Raw genomic sequence first — 18,994 nt, 5'->3', positions numbered from 1 at the left:
CTCAAACCCCATGATTCATTATCCTAATCACTGTTTCTCCAGCCGTACTCTTAAAGCATCTAAATGAGCTGAAATGTAATTGCCAGAGCTCTTCCCTTTTGACCTACAACTGCACAGACATGCGCTGTGGCTCCAGAAAAACGTTACTGAAAGCTGCTTGAGATGTGATTGACATGCCAGGTTTAAGTAACACTACCCGATGACACACAGCATCAAACATGTACTCCCAACATGTATGCTAAATTTAGTAACAGCATAAATGCCAGCAAAGGCAGCGCTCTGCTTCTGTTCAGAGGCACACAAACACATTTGTGATCTGTCAACAAAACTTAATCTATTCAGAAAATAGGTCATCATAAATCTGTCAGGCTATATTATGCTTCTGCCATCATCTTAAAGGAGTGGTGCGCCTAAAATTTTTAATTGTGTCATTATTTACTCACCCTAGCATTCCAAATTCTTCGATGGAACAAAAAAATTGGTAACACCATTTTAATTTTGGTAACAAAATTTTGTAACATGGAACAAAGAAATTTCGGATTAATTATTATAAAACTCTTGCAAGCTAATGGCAGCTCATAATGATCATCTCTGATCATGTGTGTCAAGCTATGAAGCACCATTATAGTAATCCACATGACTATATTTTAAGTATTTTAAAGTCATGCGATAGCTCAGTGTGAAAAACAGACTGAAAATTAAGTTTATGCACCATTTGGGTTCAGAAAGTAAGAATCACAATTCTCTACATAAGGAAATGTATTTTAATAATATCTTTTAAATCTTTAATGTCCAAACTTCTGGTATATCCTTAGGTGGAGATCCAGTCTGCAAAATAGATTGAATTGATGGAAATAATTGTGTTTAATAGTCATATTCCTGGTGAAAACTTCATTAGCCATGATACAAAATACTGTCAATTAAAAATCTGTATAAAAATAAAATACAATTTTTATATATATATACAGTACAGACCAAAAGTTTGGAAACATTACTATTTTTAATGTTTTTGAAAGAAGTTTCTTTTGCTCATCAAGCCTGCAGTTATTTGATCAAAAATACAGAAAAAACAGTAATATTGAGAAAAATTATTACAACTTAAAATAATAGTTTTCTTTTGAAAATACTTTAAAAAAAATGTATTCCTGTGATGCAAAGCTGAATTTTCAGCATCATTACTCCAGCCTTCAGTGTCACATGTAACATCCAGTTTATCACATGATCATTTAGAAATCATTCTAATATTCTGATTTATTATGAGTGCTGGAAACAGTTCTGATGTCTAATATATTTGATGAATAAAAGGTTAAAAAGAACTGCATTTATTCAAAATAAAAATTCTAATAATATATATTCTAATTCTAATAATAAAAATTCTAATAATATATATTCTAATAATATATTTTCTTTACTATCACTTTTTATCAATTTAACACATCCTTGCTGAATAAAAGTATTGATTTTATTTTTAAAAAATTACTGACCCCAAATTACTGACCAGTAGTGTATATTGTTATTACAAAATATTTATATTTTAAAAACATAGCTTCTTCTTTTTTTTTTTTTTTTTTTTACTTTTTATTCATCAAAGTATCCTAAAAAGGTATCATGTGTTCTGAAAAGATATTAAGCTTTAATATAAAGTTTCCAACTTTGATAATGAATCATCATATTAGAATGATTTCTAAAGGATCATGTGATAATGATCCTAAAAATTCAGCTTTGCATTACAGAAATAAATTATAATTTAAAGTATAATAAATTTAAAAACAATTATTTTAAATTGTAATAATATATCACAATATTACATTTTTTTCTGTATTTTTGAGCAAATAAATGCAGGCTTGATGAGCAGAAGAAACCTCTTTCAAAAGCATTAAAAATAGTAATGTTTCCAAACTTTTGGTCTGTACTGGTTCTTTCTGTCATTAAAGCTTTTTGTCAGATTTTTTATTTTTTTGCATCATATCAAAGTATGAATTAATGTGAAGTGCCTTGTAGTTGCTAAAGACTTTTTAAGAATATTTGTGGTATCTGATACTCATCCTTTTCTCACATTAACTATCAAAAGACTTGTATACATAGACTATAAAAACTTTTGAGTTTTGTTTGTTCATTTGTTTTGACCTCGATTCATTACAAGAGCTGCATAATGACTTTTCAAATATTTCCACAGACCGAAAATAACAGCATACAGGTTGCAAACAACATGAGGGCAAGTGCATGATGACAAAACTTTCTTTTAGCGCTGCCCTGAATGTGCCAGGCTCCGTGTTTGACACAACCAGACCCACATCAACGCCACCCACATCCTCTTCAGGCAATCCACTCCGCCTTTTTCCCTCATTTGCGAGAAAAGGACAAAAAGTAGGTCATCTCTGGAGCAGTGATAGCGTGTGACCAGACGCTGTACTCTTACGGAGTAGACGATGCCCGAGTGTGTGCCGCCACACAGATAATTGTAAAGGGCATTGCATGTGAAAGCGGAAGCGAGCGTTGTCATGACAACACACCGGATTCCTGATTCCTGGAAAGATGCTCTACATTCTCTGAAATAATGAGTACAGATGAAAGACAATCGAATGAGGGGCGAGCGAGTAGAAAGGCTGGCTTTCAGAGGTTATATGAGGAGGCTGATGGAGGTAAATTCAGAATGAAGGAGAAAGGTTAGGAAGTGTGTGGGCCGTATCTGGGAGTTTGCAATTACCTTTCTTCCTACTCGCTGTTAACACATTACCTTCACAACAATGCATCAAACACTTTCACTGGTCCAGTCATTCATGTGAAACACGCATAATGTGCCAGTGGAACAGACATGGCTAACACGACACAAACACACACAGTATAGACGAACTGAAAACAATAGGGCTGGGAAGTCTGATTCATTTAAACAAATCAATTCATTTGGACGCTGTTTTTCAGTGACTAAAAGAAACAGTTTGTACTGTTACATTGTTTTGTACGGTGCCCCTGAGGTGACATGTTCAGTTCACTTAGTTTTGCAGTGGCCACTAGGGCTGAGCGATATATGAAAAAAAAATGGTCTCGATATTGTCACATTTTTTTACGATATCCGATATAAATCTTGATATGTTTGAATTTGGCATGTAAATAATAAAAAAACTGGGGGAAATAGTTAAACAAGGAAAGTTTTTTTTTTTTTTAACAAGGTTTTAGCTAAGAACACAAGTCTACTGCCTCTGGTTTAAGAGAAGCTCTGTGGCATGAAACTATGTTCCCACTGACACTAAAAACCCTCTCAGATGGGGAGCTATTTGCTGAAGCACATAGGTATTTTTTATATATATATTAATAACAAAGATTTATACACGTTCTCTGTCTATATCAACCCTCTACATTGCAAATAAATCACTCTCATATACGACTAAAACTTCACTCTGGGCGACTAAATGATGTCTAATATTAGCCAATGGCTAATTCTCACGCTACAAATAAACAATATTCTTCATTGTATTTTCCTGTCAAAATAACGGAGTTCCTATGATTTTCAGCATTTAAGAACTGTCAGGTTTTCCGATAGTGGGCGGGCTAATGCGCAAACAACAATCTCATTGGCTGGTGCTCACCAATTATCTTCCCTGTTTTAATTTCAACAAATCAGTTCGAGCAAATGAACACAACCCGATTAATATTCATGAATCCAGTAACTCGCTAATCCTTAGTGCGTTTTATAATGTGCTTATTAGTAGTTTTTGTATTATCACTATCATCTTATAAGTATTAATGTTAGTTTTTTCCTTTTTTTTCCTTTTTACAGAAACAATGAATGACCAACAAAGCACCACCACCAGTCCAGTTAAAATATTCAGTTAAAATATCTATGCATTCATTTATGGTAACCAAGTTTTAATTCTAATTACTAAAGTTCTATCATTAAATAATACTTGATTATCATATTATAATGCTTCACTGACTGATGTTAGGATTGTACTTCGAGATATTTAAAAAGCAGTGCCATTTAAAAAATATATATAATAATAATTATATCTGCGGCGATGCTTCTGCAATGAGGAACGAGTGTTTGCGTGCTCATGGTTGCCAAATTGCTTAAAATAAGGAAAACACCAGGAAGAAAATGTAATTTACATTTAGCTGACGCATTTTTTTTTATCCAAAGCGACTTACAATTGCTATATATGTCAGAGGTCGCACGCCTCTGGAGCAACTAGAGGTTAAGTGTCTTGCTCAGGGACACATTGGTGTCTCACAGTGGATTCGAACCCGGGTCTCTCACACCAAAGACGTGTGTCTTATCCACTGCACCAACACCACCCCCTAAAATGTATCTATGCAACAGTGAAGCTCTGATGTGGGAATTTGAACTCTTGATATCTGACAACCTCACTCGTGAGGGTTTACAGAGTAGAGGAGTGTAGAGCAGTCAGCAATAACATGTTCCCTTTTTTGGACGTTTGTCACATTCTTTTTGGAAAGTATGCTTGAATTTGAAATATTCAATATTCACAATATTTTCAAATTTTATATCATCGTCGAAATTAATCCGATATTATTGCTAATATTTGATATAATGCCCAGTCCCAGTGGCCACGACATAACTCGTGGGAACATGACAATATGTCATGGTCATGAGATATTAATATTTGGTAACGTCATATTAACTCGTGGGAACATGATTATTATGTCATAGACACCAGATCATTTTGTCAAGGTAACGACATCCAACTATTTCTTTATCAACTTAATACTTCTATGCTTAAATAAAAGTTTTTAAAAAAATTCTTACTGACCTTAACATTTTTAACTTAAGTGCATAAAGCAGCCTTTATATTTTAAGAAGGGAGTACCTCATAAGGGGATCGTCATATTTATTTAGGGGTAAGTTTGAGAACCCATGTGCAATTTCATATTGTCACCACTGACCATTCAGCATCCAGAACTAGAACTACATACTTTATAATAAAAGACAAGGGTCTCTAATGAACACAAACACCTGCTCATGTTCCGGAATGGCAGATGGGGGTCGCTGAGGGCCGATTAAGGTATTGGGGTGAGTGAGGGGCCAGGGGCCACACAGAGATGACATCATGAGACAGGGGGGAGGAGAGGCATGTGCAGGCCGTCAGATGATGGATGCTCAACAATGGAACACACAGAGGCATACAGGAGTGCTTTTGTACTGCTGGGAGGAGCCACTCAGCCGTCTGAATAGGAGCGGTGTGGTGGCTCTGGGAAAATAAGAGGGAGTTCCTGCACAGAGGATTAGAGAGGCCTCCACTACACTCCGCTTTGTGTGCCACATTCCCAAACATCTCCACAGAGAGAAAGAGAGAGAGAGAGAGAGAGCGCTTCTAAAATCATATTACTGTAAAACAGCTTACCAATATTCGGATGATTTAGAATCTTCATTATTCTTACTTCCCTGAAGAGCTGCAAGAGAAGACAAAAAATGCTAAATTAGTGGATGGGCTGCATTCTTTTTCTTTCTTTCTTTTTTTTTTTGAAAGACATTATTACTGTTCTTTTAAAAATTCTGTTAATAAAGGAATTCTGAATAAAAAGTCAACATGTGTTTTCAGCACTGATAATAACGGTAAATGTTTTCGAACAATCAATTGGGATATTAGAATGATTTCTGAAGGATCATTTGACACTGAAGACTGGAGCAATGATGCTGAAAATAATGGTTATTATAGTTAACAAAAATTATTGCTGTTATTTGAAATATAAATAAATGTAATAATAAATGTCAAACATTTTTACATTTATTAAAATAAAAAAATCATACTTTATTTCAACTAGTTTGCAAGGCAACTTTCCAATTTTCCATTTAGTTTAACTTGATGTACTAAAACAACTCTAACTGAAATAAAAATTAAAACAAAAACTATAGACACACTTAAAAACTAAAAATAGCATCTAACTCAAAATATTAACAAAATTACACTAAATTCACACTGCTGAAAATGTAAAATGAAAACTGCCATCATAGAAATATATAGCATTTATTAATATATTAACACAGAAAACAAAGATTTTAAATTATAATAACATTTCACTATTACTGTTTTTACTGTATTTTTGATCAAGTAAATACAGCTTTGCTAAGCATAAGAGACTTCTTTTAAAAATCCTCTAAATATGGCTGAAATTCCTACCTTTAATGAGAATCTATGGGAATTTTGTTTTATTGTTCACCAGGCAAAAATTCATGTAGGAGTATTTTGAAAAGTTATATATAGTACACTTGCTGTTCAATTCAATGAAAAAAAATAAGCTCACTTTTATCAATTCTATTCAATTTCCAGCTGAAAGGCGTGTGCACCAAAACTGAATTGAGAATGCCTTGTAATACTATTACAATTTTTATTCCATCATTCTCTCTTTACATTATCACCATATATCCAAACATTAGCTCTCCTGATCCTTCCAAAAACACTTTAGCATTTCAGCCAGACTCATTCACCTCCAAACCAATCATTTTTAAGAGTCTACTATGTACGTCACACTGACGTGTGCAATCAAACTCGAAAAGACTGAAAACGTGACAAACAGTCAAAGGTACAAAATGTTTTGTGTCCATTTCACAGAGTTCAATAGTCAGTACCCGTTGCACAAAAAGAGACTACCAAAGATCAATACCCCCCTCTGAGTGCAGGGCTAATTAAGGCTCTTAGTCAGCCAGCAATCTATACTAAACACTAGTACAAACACTTATCACATGCTTTCTCATCTATCTAAACATGTAGACAAGGTCAGGTACATTAGAGATGAGGGATAACCTGAGCTGACATCAAAGTGGACGCTTGTGACCCTTGAACCCCAGCGCTGTAGTACAGTAGAGTGAAACAGATCCAAATGATGGCATCTTATTTCAACAGGCCAGAGAGAGTAAAAGACTAAATTTAGCTGTAAACACAGCCTGTGCCTGTGACATGCAAAGTGGTAACATGATCTGTACAAGCAGACGATGTTCAGTTTATTTTCCACTCAGGTAGGATCAAATCTACAGCGCCAGAGTAAAATAAATAATATTTTATCAAACATGCAGATTTCACAGAATGTGATGCCGTAAATGATGCCGACATAACACATCTTTTTATTACGATGTTTTTGTTGACGGGTTTCGTGATAATCGGTGCCTGATAACAGGCTGACGGCATTTAAAGTGGCAAAACAGATTACTGTGATCACGGTCTGGGGCTTTTCCTTGTGACTTGCAGAAAGCAGGATGCTGGGAGCACATGTTCTACAGCAGTAGATTCAGCCCGCAGTCACCAATTACAGAGCACTAATTAAAGAGAGCGAGGTCTCCGCTAATGAGCGGAAGCCATCCAGACATAGATAGGCAACGCGTCTAGAGAAGAGCTGCTCTGAGGTGGAACATCAGCTGTTTAACATCTTCTGTGAATCGTAAGTGATGAGTCATCAGTAGTGTCAGAGATGGGGATGGACATCCAGAGCTTCCTGTCAGAACAGCACACTGCTGGGAGTCTAAAACGTTTACTCATCACTCACCCATCTGCGTCACTTATAAGGAAAAAAATTATGTAATGATGAATAAGAATTAATGTGGAAGAAGTGAATTGATGAATAAAAATGATTTATGGCATTATTTTTTAAAGCATCTTAAAAAGTGACTCATCTTTTGCACTGCACTATATTTGGATAATGCTATCAAAAATAAGTAAAAATGACTTTCAAAAACCAATTAAGAATTCAGATATTATTCAAACATATGATCAACAATAACAATAACTGAGATCACAATAAGCTAAATATATACAAAATCATAATTTATCAAATTCTGCCAAAAAACCTAGTCTCCTAAATTTCAAATGAAAATAATAAAAAGTTATAAAATAAAACTTTAAATAAATGGCAGTGCTACTAGTATCAATTAAAACAGACTAGAAGAATTTAGAACTAGAAGAAAAAAACTAGAAGATTTGTTTTCAAAGAATAATGCCCTAAATTTAAACTTGTGAATAAAAATAAAATGTAATAAACAAACAAACAAACAAAGCATATATATCATCAATCTGCTCAGACTAGAGCCATTTATAAACTAATAACAACTTAAATTTTAACATATTGAAATAATACAAAATATTAAAATAATAATTATTAAGTAAATACATTAATAAATAAATAAATTAATTAATTAATATGTGCAGTATTAATCAGACAATCAGGCTGCAAGAACATTTAGTTTGAATTAATAACATAATAATAAAATTATTTATAAAAAAAATAAAAAATATATGTAGTGTATGTGTAACGATCAGATAAGACTGAACAGTCTGTTGTCAGTTAACAATGTCTTTTTATAATTTGTGAAAAAAAAAATGTCAAAAAATAAAAATAAGTGTCTGAGTAGTATTAATCAGGCTAGAAGAATGATTTCTTTTCAACAAATAGTGACTTTTCATCTGTTCCCATCATAAAGCTCTATACAGAATATAGAAGAATATAGATGCAAACATTTTTCTATAAAGAAGAACTACCGGTAACTATACAGACTTCTGATACATCCTTTTTGAATTCTGAAAGCTCCAGTGGCCCATTAATTGAAAGTGCATGAAGGAAAGAATGACTAGAAGGTCTGGAATGAGACAAAGGGTGAGAACCTACCCATCTACTTCCTCAAATTCTAGGTGGACTGAATGTTCTCCTGTAAATAACACACTGTGTAGATGCCATGCTCTTCAACATCAAGTGCCTGATGTTGTGTGTGTAGGAGGGTAGCAGCACTTCAGAGAAAAGCCTTCTTAACAACACATGCATGCACTTTTGTAAATGGATGCAACCTTATCTGTAACATGCCTGCAAGGAATTAGCACAGCATTTACTTGAAGCGCTCTCATGCATGTGCGTTAGAGTGTATGTCCAACATTGTGGTGTTAAAGCAGAATTGGAGCATGCACTTTTGCCCATGTGCACATCTCTCTAAAAATGTGTGGTTTTCTCATGGCCTGAGGTGGAAGCTACTTCCTGTGTTTCACAATGAATACACTCAATGGTGTTCTGTGGGAAAACACACAGCACTGCTGAATAATTCACTAGTTTCACAAAGTGATGATGCTTTTCTTTGCAGTCGCTGGAGACCGTCTGTCTTTGCCTTTAGTTCTACTTCTGGGAAAAGCACACCAAGATGAAGCTGCATGAATGTTGTCAAATCATCAGACATGAGGAAGCAGAATGAGTCAGGTTGGTATTATTTTAAGGGCAAATTAATGTTTGATCACTGGTTGGTGCCATCAAGGAATCTCAGAAGAAAGCATAAAACCAAAGGGTTAGTTTACACAAAAATGAAAATTATGTCATTAATGACTCACCCTCATGTCGTTCCAAACCCGTGAGACCTCCGTTCATCTTTGGAACAAAGTTTAAGATAATTTTAGATTTAGTCCGAGAGCTCTCTGTCCCTCCATTGAAACTTGTGTGTAGAGTAAACTGTCCATGTCCAGAAAGGTTAGAAAAACATGACATGTGACATCAGAGGGTGAGTTAGAATTAGTTGAAGCATTGAAAATCCATTTTGGTTATGACTTTATATCTTTATTCAGCATTGTCTTCTCTTCCGGGTCTGCTGACGTACGACGCTGCTGACATGTTTTCTGGTGCACCCAATAACAAAGATTACATGTCAGCATCGTCGTACATCAGCAGCATCACTGCAGAGTTCTGAACGCGCTCACAACAGACCCGGAAGAGAAGACAATGCTGAATAAAGTCGTAATTTTTGTTATTTTTGGACCAAAATGTATTTTCTGTGCTTCAACAAATTCTAACTGATCCTCTGATGTCACATGAACTACTTTGATGATGTTTTTCCTACCTTTCTGGACATGGACAGTATACCGTACATACATTTTCAATGGAGGGACAGAATGCTCTCGAACTAAATCTAAAATATCTTAAACTGTGTTCTGAAGATGAATGGAGGTCTTACGGGTTTGGAACATGAGGGTGAGTCATTAATGGCATAATTAAAATTTTTGGGTGAACTAACCCTTTAACTCACTCAGGTCTGGTCCACTTTTTAAGATTGAATTTGATTGAAATTCCCAATAAAAGCCTTACGCAAGGTTGCGGGTTCGAATCCCAGGGAACACATGTTAGACAAAAATTGTTAGCCTGAATGCAATGTAAGTCGCTTTGGATAAAAGCGTATGCTAAATACATAAATTAAATTAAATGTAAATAAAATTTTTACATTAAATTCTCAATGAATATTATCATTGGTTCTTAACCTCTGACGAATTCACTGGTTCATTGATTGTTCTAAATCATTTATCCAGTGTGTTATTTGTTATTTGGCCACAGATGCATGTTGAGTCTCATAAGTACAAACAGGCTAGCTTGAGAAACCACAGAAAACAGCTAATTTCTGCTCCGAGTTCCTGAAGTGACAGGAAGAGGTTTTTGTCTGTGCTTTCATTTCACTTACTAAAAGCCAAACAGATTAGCATAATCCACTAAAGTCTTTTGAGCGGTAAATGTAGAGCCGTCAATTTAATACATTAGTGCAAGTAATTATAAAATAATATTCTTAAAGAATTATCATCAGAGCCACTGAAGTACTTGAATTAATCACCTGAGCTGTAATAGCTATTTGACTAATCACCCTGGAGATGCAGAAAATGACATGACTATGTTTGATTGGCTGATGGCACTGCAAGAACACCTCACAAATAACTCTGAGCTGTGATGTCAAAGACAGCAAAGAGGGGAAATTACACCCCAATTCATATTTTAGCACTAAAAAAGAATAGTAAATGAGATTATACGTTTTTATATTAATGTATTTTTAAAATGAAATGTATTTCTTGTGATGCAAAGCTGAATTTCAAGCATCGTTACTCCAGTCTTCAGTGTCACATGATCTTTATATTAATCATTCTAATATGAAACATATTATTTATAAAAACAATTTAGGTTGAAAACAGTTGTGATTTTTAATATTTTTGTAGAGGATTCTTTTATGACTTATTCTTATTGTTTTATTCTTTTATGACTGTCAAGTCATAAAGGATCCTGTGTTAATGGCTCTGTGAAGGAAAAGTAAAAATGCAAGCTAATTTCCTGAGGTTACTAAAATAGCCCCACCCACCACTGTACAAACACCAATCACACACTGGTCACTCTGGATACCAGCAGGCAACTGGCAGTAGAGAAACAGGAAACACTTCTGCAGTCCCTCAACAATCACCCACACTCCCCTGCTCTCAGCAGCACATCTCATAAACAGGAAGTCTCTCATAGAGACGCAGTCGTTTGTACCGAGTGAGAAAGAGAGAGGCCGTCCACACTGCACACAGTTCTCCCCACTACAAACACCCATCTGTAGCATATGAGCTGCTGCGGTAATACAGACGAACGCTTAACATGTTCACCATTCACAGTTATTATGAACTCCAAAGACAGCTTTAATGCGAAATAATTAGACTTAATAAAAAAAGGGTTAATTGAAAATATTAAAAATAAATATTCACAAATAGTGGTTAGCACAATTTGTATTGGTAAAGTGTTTACTCTTCCCTATTCCTACATTGAATATACACAATTTGCATATTTAAATAATATAAAAAATTATATTATGTAAAATTTAGTTTTTTGCTAAATTACATTTAATGGTGTTATTAAATTATTAATGTTTCTAAATATTAACTTTAATTAATTCTTTGAGCATTAGATGATGGCTAAGGTTATCCAAATGCAAAAATGTGGGAAACGAGTGATTAAATATCCAGTATCTACAGGTCATTACTAATAGGTTATTTGGATGTTTTCTCTCTAAAATCAAAACTTGCAACCCATTTTCAGGTCATGTCATGAGTCACGTTGGTCAAAAATACCCTCAATACTCTCCACACACTGTCGACGTGACAGAGAAGTAGATTTTAAAAGTGTCTACGGTGCTAGAATCTCTTAAAGGACAAATAAGTTTCAAAAACTCGTACACAAAAACAAACAGAAACAATATTAAAGGGGCTATTTGATTGCAGATTAACAAATAAATAAATAACCAATACATAAAATTATGTAAACATACATACATAAAAGCATATTTCTTTGAGCACTTTGAATTGATGACCTATCAAACAGAATGGCCCTAAACCACTAACCACAACAGGAAGTCAAACTTAACGCACAAACACGTGCTGCTACATAACACACAAACAGACGACTTCCCATTTTGATAAACACTCAGAAATCAGAGCCCGTATTCAGTTCCTTCTAAAGCTGAAGGAGAAACACTGTTCACCTGATTCGAATGACATTCGAGGGGATCAAGTGTAAAGTACGAAAGCGTAAGTGGGACACATAAGACACATTTAGGTAGAGAAAATAATCTGGAGATGAAGGGTATCAGACAGCTTTAAGCTTTCACTGAAGCATCAGGGTGATATTACTTCCTAAAAGATTGCATTTTCTTTTTCTGCTATGATAAATCCAGGCTGCCATCCAAGATATCAGGGCAAGTTATTAAGAGATTCCAATAAAGAAAAACCTGTGAGTCAAGATTTACCATCACCTGATACTCAAAGAGCTTATAGGAACCAGAAAAGTAGAAAAGGGACAAGTAAAAATAATCTAAAACACGTTTGGGCAAGACATACAAGTTTGGATCCACTTAAAGGTGAGTGAGCGCAGACCTTCATCACAATTACCGAAAATTATAATTACAGAACATTATAAGATTCACTCAGAGGGATCTCTCGGCTGGCCTAATTGGATGAGAGCCTGCTTTCCTTCAGCAGCATGTTAAAGTGTTTGTGTCTTTAACTTCCTCCACGGCTCATTTCCCCGTTTAAGGTGCATGCAAACAGCAGTTACCATTCCTCACGCTCTTCCACTTCTGAGAACATGAAACGCTCTCAAATTACTCAAATTAGAATGCAGCAAAAACAAAATACCTGCTAGGTTGTCATGACATATCCCTGATTATATTTGATTGCTTCGTTATGTGCTTGTTTAAGGATTGTGTAGAAAAGGACGAAACAAGCCATACAAGAAACAGAGGCAATAACTACCTTGTATATTTTTTCTTAAGAAAATGTGAGTGTTCCGAGTGCTTGCCAGGACATTGCTTTGCGGTTGCGAAAGAGTTCAGAGTGTTTTTTAATACACAAAAATTCAAAAGTTAAGGGTTGGTACAATTTATTTATTTATTTATTAATTGTAAAAAAAAAAAAAAAAAAAGTTCACCAAGTGCTCACCAAGGCTGCATTTAATTAATAATAATAAAAAGTCAATATTGTAAACAGTTGCGCTGCTTAATATTTTTGCGGAAATTGTGATGCTTTTTTTTCACAAAATAAAAATTTATGAATTTAACTGGTTGCTCTTTTCAGAACATTAAATGAGAATGAGGCTTTAAAAATAATATAAGCATCAAATGCAACTTTTGTGCTGTATTCCAAGTTTTCTAAAGTCATCTAACTGAATTGAAACCGATCCAATGAATCATTTGATCCAGTTTAAAAAAAGCTCTGAATGATTTGTACACAAATTACACATTTTGGTTCTCAGGATCAGATCTGGACTTGGATACAGCTGTTAAAAGCTTATTGGAGAAGATAACCAGTGAAAAACAACTTCAGTTCGGTATGTTTCTCACACGAAACTATATGAGGACTTCAGAAGACTTAGCAAAGATGGCAAAACAAGTCTTATTGACCACTATTCTGTTTGAAGCTTTAATGTCTCAGTTTGCATTCATTCCATTTGACCAGTATTCATCAAAAGGTTCATTTTTCAAGACAACGTGGGTTTGAAACGGCAAGAGGATGAATACAATTTAATATAAAATATTCAATATTTAGGTTTAGGGGTAGACTTTCCCAGGCTTTCTAACGCGGTGCAGCGATGCTGGTGAATCAGTCTGTTTTGATCACAACCAAACGTTTACAAATCATTCATTCTGCCAGACACATACGCAAGACAGGACGAAAATAACAAAAAAGGTAGACTAAATACCAGACGCAACAATATCCTGAACCTCATCAAGGATCAAAGAGATTAAACAACTAAGCTGAAATGAAAGACAAAAATTCAAAGGAATACTGTGGGCTCAAGCATAGTTTCATAACAATGTACAGTATGAATTGACTTTGAAAGAAATAAAAGAAGTCAGTCAAGTGAGAAAAGCCACAATTTAAGTGCACAATTGGACATATCAGGCTTGTTTTGCCTTGTAGCTTTATCCCAACTCGGACAGGACTAATTTGCTTTGAAAAAATTTGGTAGATCTGAGTTCCACATCCTGTCTGAATAAAACAAGGCTGTGTTTTCAAAAAAGTGTAATTCAAAAGTGGCTTAGCAAATGCATCATAAGCATCACAGAGATTTTCTCGAATGTGAAGGAAACATGAGCTGTGTCCTGTAAGGTCTGCCATCTAATAACAATATCCTAAAGGGTCAACAGGCAGACAAAATGAAGAAAATGTTCCATCCTCGTCAGTCGACACGCAAACAGAACAATAACAAGAAGAGGAAATACATCAGTGGATAAAAGAGAAGAAGAGAGCTTTCAGCCCATCTGGGTGGTGTTGTCTGATAGGATGTGGTGTGGTCCGACCGACCCCTGCATAATCCTGACACCTTTGCCCCCTTTCTCTTCAAACCGGCAGACCTGGTGATTAAATGCATTTAGCCATTCTTGCCTGTATGTGTGTGTTTGAGGAATGGAAAGAGTGAAAGAGCGTCCTAATGTGACTGCAGCATATCCCTTACTGACTCATGGGATTCAATTTAGCGCTTGAAATATTTCCGTGAAACACGCATCTAAGCTCATCACATAGATCACAGAAGACATGATTTTATACCTTTCCTTCACTTACAAGAAAGAACCAGTGTGAACCTTGTAAAACTTAGGTGTTGTGAACTTCATCTGAAAATAAATAAACAAACAAATTATAAATAAAGAATAAATAAAACGTTTGCTTTTAAAAACTGCACTGTGAATTGCTTCAATAATTGTCCAATTGAAATGCCAATATTAGAGGAAAGCAGTGTGTTAATTAGAAATTCATGATTAAAAAAACCTCTAATCTGGCTGATCGGATAAAAAAAAACAGGAAATGGGAAGTCCATTATATTAGCAGCTGGCAAACCTTGAAGAAAAAACAACAATAAAGTAGCCACTGGAAGATTTGCATGTCTGGCTTTTTACATGTTACTTGTTACTTGTTTTACATCCTTAAAAAAAGTAATTCGCATAGTCATGTTTCTTTATAGAACTTTGACCTTTCATACAGTTTTTTACATGGTAACCAAAGGAGGACGGGGATAACCAATCCAGATGTTATGAAATATCAGGTCAAATCCAGACATAATAAGGCAAACAAGTAACAAATGGACCTGCACAGATGTATTGCTTTCTGGATGATGCAAGCACAAATGAGGTCAATGCAAGCGGGACGACAAGCCCGGAAAATGCTGCCAAACTAGGTTTTGTAAACATTCCCATTGCCATTCCTAAATCGTTCTCATTTTCCTATATTTAGTTGTGTAATCATTCAGGAGAACACCCATTAGGGTCGTATGATTTCTGTTATGGCGGACAACACACCAAACGATGGAATCCATTAACAATGTAACAAGGCATGCCATGGAAATGATTAAAACTTTATTTTAATATTTTAATTTTTTTCTTCCAATTTTTCATTTTAGCAGTAAAACGTACTTTGTTTGCCAAAAATAATTGCTAAATTGTCATTTGAGTACATATGCTAATAAATTTGCATTAAATGACAAATCCAGACAGCAACATTTCTATAAATCAACAGAATTGAAATATAACATTTTCCCAGGGTCCTATTATTGTAAAAAATAAAATAACACAAAATAAAATAGTTATATATATATATATATATATATATATATATATATATATATATATATTTTTTTTTTTTTTTTTTATAATAAGAATCCTACTGATGAGACTTGCCTTTTGATTATTAAATATTTATTTAAACCAGTAAACCATTAATTCAATAATTAAACAGAATTAAGAAAATAAAACAGAAAACAGAATTTGAGAATTCATATGACCCTTAATATAACAGTTAATCTTTAATACATAATCAAAAACATTTATAAAAAAAAAGAAAGAAAAATAATTTGTGGAAAAATTAAATAGGGCTCTAAATGATACGTTATAAAACATCCCTAAGCACTTGTCCTTTCCTCATGACCACACACAATGGAGAGGCCGACCCATCTGTGCACCACACTAGAAACAGGCATATCTGAGCAGGTGCTGGGCGATGTTGCTTTAGGCCAAATCAAAGTGACTGAACTTAGGATTTAAGGCCTTCTCTCAGAGGAGAAATGGTGACTCATCCTATGTTCATTCACCCTTTCCCTGATCTCAGATGTTCCTCATTCACAATCTGTGAGAAAGAAATGCTGCATGAGAGTTTCTAGGATACCAGTGGCAGAAAAAAAAATCATTTGGGATCACTGAACGGAACTCTTACATCAACACCCACGTACACCCACACGCATGATCTGAAAACACGCAGTCATGACGTTCACGCGCTGCTTTCAGCTTCCGCGCTCTCAACCTTGACTCCATCGCAGGGTTGTCCATCACTGATATTCATACATAAAAATAGGTTAATTTTAACAAGGAGATGGAACCAGCACCAGAGGCTGTCTTCCCACTCTCAGCGGTTGCGTAAGAGGTTCCGCCAACGCAAATAAAAACAGCATCGGTGAGAGACGAAGACGAAAAAGCTCTGGGAAGCAGAGAAGTGGTCACTGTCTGTGAGAGGGCCTGAGGTGTGTGGGTGGATGCTGTATTTGAATATTAAGGTTAACGGCAAAGAGCTGTGTGCCAAATGACACAGCGGCTTCAAGACGTGTAAAAACTCAGTATTAAGCATAGCGATTTCCTCTATGTCTATTATCACTGCACTGTAAGTGTCAATATGTGATCTCAGAGTGTTATTAGCTGAGTGATAAACCACAAAGGAGTTGCTTACAGCAAACATAAAGGAAGAACCATCAACATGAAACGAGTAAGAAGCATGAAAAACAAAAGTGCATGGGACATTATTTTTTTATTCAAAAAAAATAAAAAAAATAAAAAAATAATATATATATATATATATATATATATATATATATACATACACACACACACACACACACACACACACACACACACACACTACTATTAATAATAACGGTGTGGAATAAGATGCTAGATTAATTCTAGAAAATATGAATACACTACCAAGGTGCAACAGCAATATTTTTGGTCAGCTGTCCCAGAAAAGAAAGACTATCATCTTAACTGCATATAAAGGGAAATTTTGTCAACATTTAGAAGTACAGTAGCATACAGATGACTTGAAAGCAAATCAATATGAACTAAAAACCACAAAACTCTAATTGTGATTTGATACAATCTCAAACTAACAACTAGACACATAATTAAAGGTACAGTCCATTCAAAAAATGAAAGTTTTTCTGTCGTCACATTCATACCCTCATGTTGTTCCAAACCTGTATGAATGACTTTGTCTTCTGTGGAACACAAAAGAAAACAATTCGAAGAATTCTCAAATCCAAAACATCAATTTGAAGACATTGACAGACATTTTATATTTTTTTCTAATATATCTTTTTTGTATTCCTCAGAAAAAAATTACACGAGGGCAAGTAATTGACAGGTGAAAGCATGGCTTTAACAACCTAATCTACATAGTAATAATATGACATGAACTTCTTTATTTGCATGGGGACTGGACTACATAAATATGGGTCAGACATTCGCAAGCCATTGTCTGGGCCGGACCTCCACTGTCATCCACTACTGACAGTATTATTATTTAACAAAGGGGTCATCGCTTCCCATTCACTCCCACATGAGGGTCTCATTAGAAAGTCCAGAGAAGAAAACAACAATCCACTTACACAACAAGCAACACTCAAAACCTTCGCCAAAGATCCCAGCACAGATAAACTCATCATTATAAAAGCTTGTTTTTGCACCTGATACTGAAGCGGAAAATAGGATAAGAAAAAAAGATAAAGCCGAAACTAGAAGTGAATACAAGTTCTTCCAGTCAATTGGAAGATAAAACAATCTGTGACCCAGTTTTGCTTGAGAAACCCTGGTGTCTACAGGAAGTAAGTGAGGAGGAGTGCAGCTACCTTGTTACTTGTAATTTAGCTGAGGTTTTTATCCAAAACGACTTGCAAGGAAAGTCTCTAAGGACTCAGTTCTTCAACTGCACCTATTGCAACCTTTATATTTGCAGTGTAGCATGTTACGCATTTGGATACCAATACTCCAATTTCCCTTTTGCCGTGATAATATGAAAGATCAGACATGAGATGTCAAGCAGTGGAAGTGTGTAATGGCTGCAGCTTCTGAATCTGCCGTGATAATGACTCATGTGATAATGATGTAAGTACAGACGAGCAATCATTACACACTGCCGCTGACATGAGTTTTGGACAGAGGTAGCAAACATATTTGCAGAGGTTGAAACAAAAAAATAATACATATGAAGGGATGTACTATGCTTGAACAATACTAAAATAATTACACATCAAATGTCAATATCTGCATTAACATTAATAATAGCATTTCTAATAAATTGTTCATATTATTTATGGTCGCGTTGGCTTAACACATACACAAATGTCTTGAGGTTGGTAAGATTTGAAACGTTTTTGAAAAAAGTTATGCTCACTAAGGCTGCATTTTCTTTTATTAAATACATAAAAAAAACAATAATAAAGTGAAATATTATTGCAATTCACAAAACGGTTTTATATTTAAATATATTGTAAAATGCAATTTATTCTTTTTATGCCAAGCTGAATTTTCAGCATCATTACTCCAGTCTTCAGTGTCACATGATTCTTCAGAACTCACTCTAATATGCTGATTTGGTGATCAAAAAACATTTATTATCGATTTTTAAAACAGTTTTGCGGTGTCATATTTTCAATATTGTTTGATGAATAGATTTCAAAAGAACAGCTT

General features: G+C 34.8%; 1 protein-coding gene across 10 annotated transcripts in view; it reads right to left on the bottom strand.

Annotated features, from left to right (window-relative positions):
• The window catches only part of mark3b (MAP/microtubule affinity-regulating kinase 3b), a 51,980-nt gene that overhangs the window by 20,746 nt on the left and 12,240 nt on the right, over positions 1-18,994 (bottom strand). For all 10 annotated transcript variants that reach the window (XR_008160496.1, XR_008160495.1, XM_052586005.1 and 7 more), the window contains exon 4: positions 5,361-5,409. Coding sequence is in view for 8 of the 10 variants with exons in the window: in XM_052586005.1 (XP_052441965.1) it covers positions 5,361-5,409 (49 nt within the window). In the remaining 2 variants the exon portion in view is untranslated. The remainder of the gene's footprint in view (positions 1-5,360; positions 5,410-18,994) is intronic.

The sequence above is a fragment of the Carassius gibelio genome, chromosome B20 (genome assembly GCF_023724105.1).
Source record: "Carassius gibelio isolate Cgi1373 ecotype wild population from Czech Republic chromosome B20, carGib1.2-hapl.c, whole genome shotgun sequence".
NCBI classification, from domain to species: Eukaryota; Metazoa; Chordata; class Actinopteri; order Cypriniformes; family Cyprinidae; genus Carassius; species Carassius gibelio.
The sequence above is the reverse complement of the archived record's forward strand: the minus strand, read 5'-3'. Positions and strand labels throughout refer to the sequence as shown.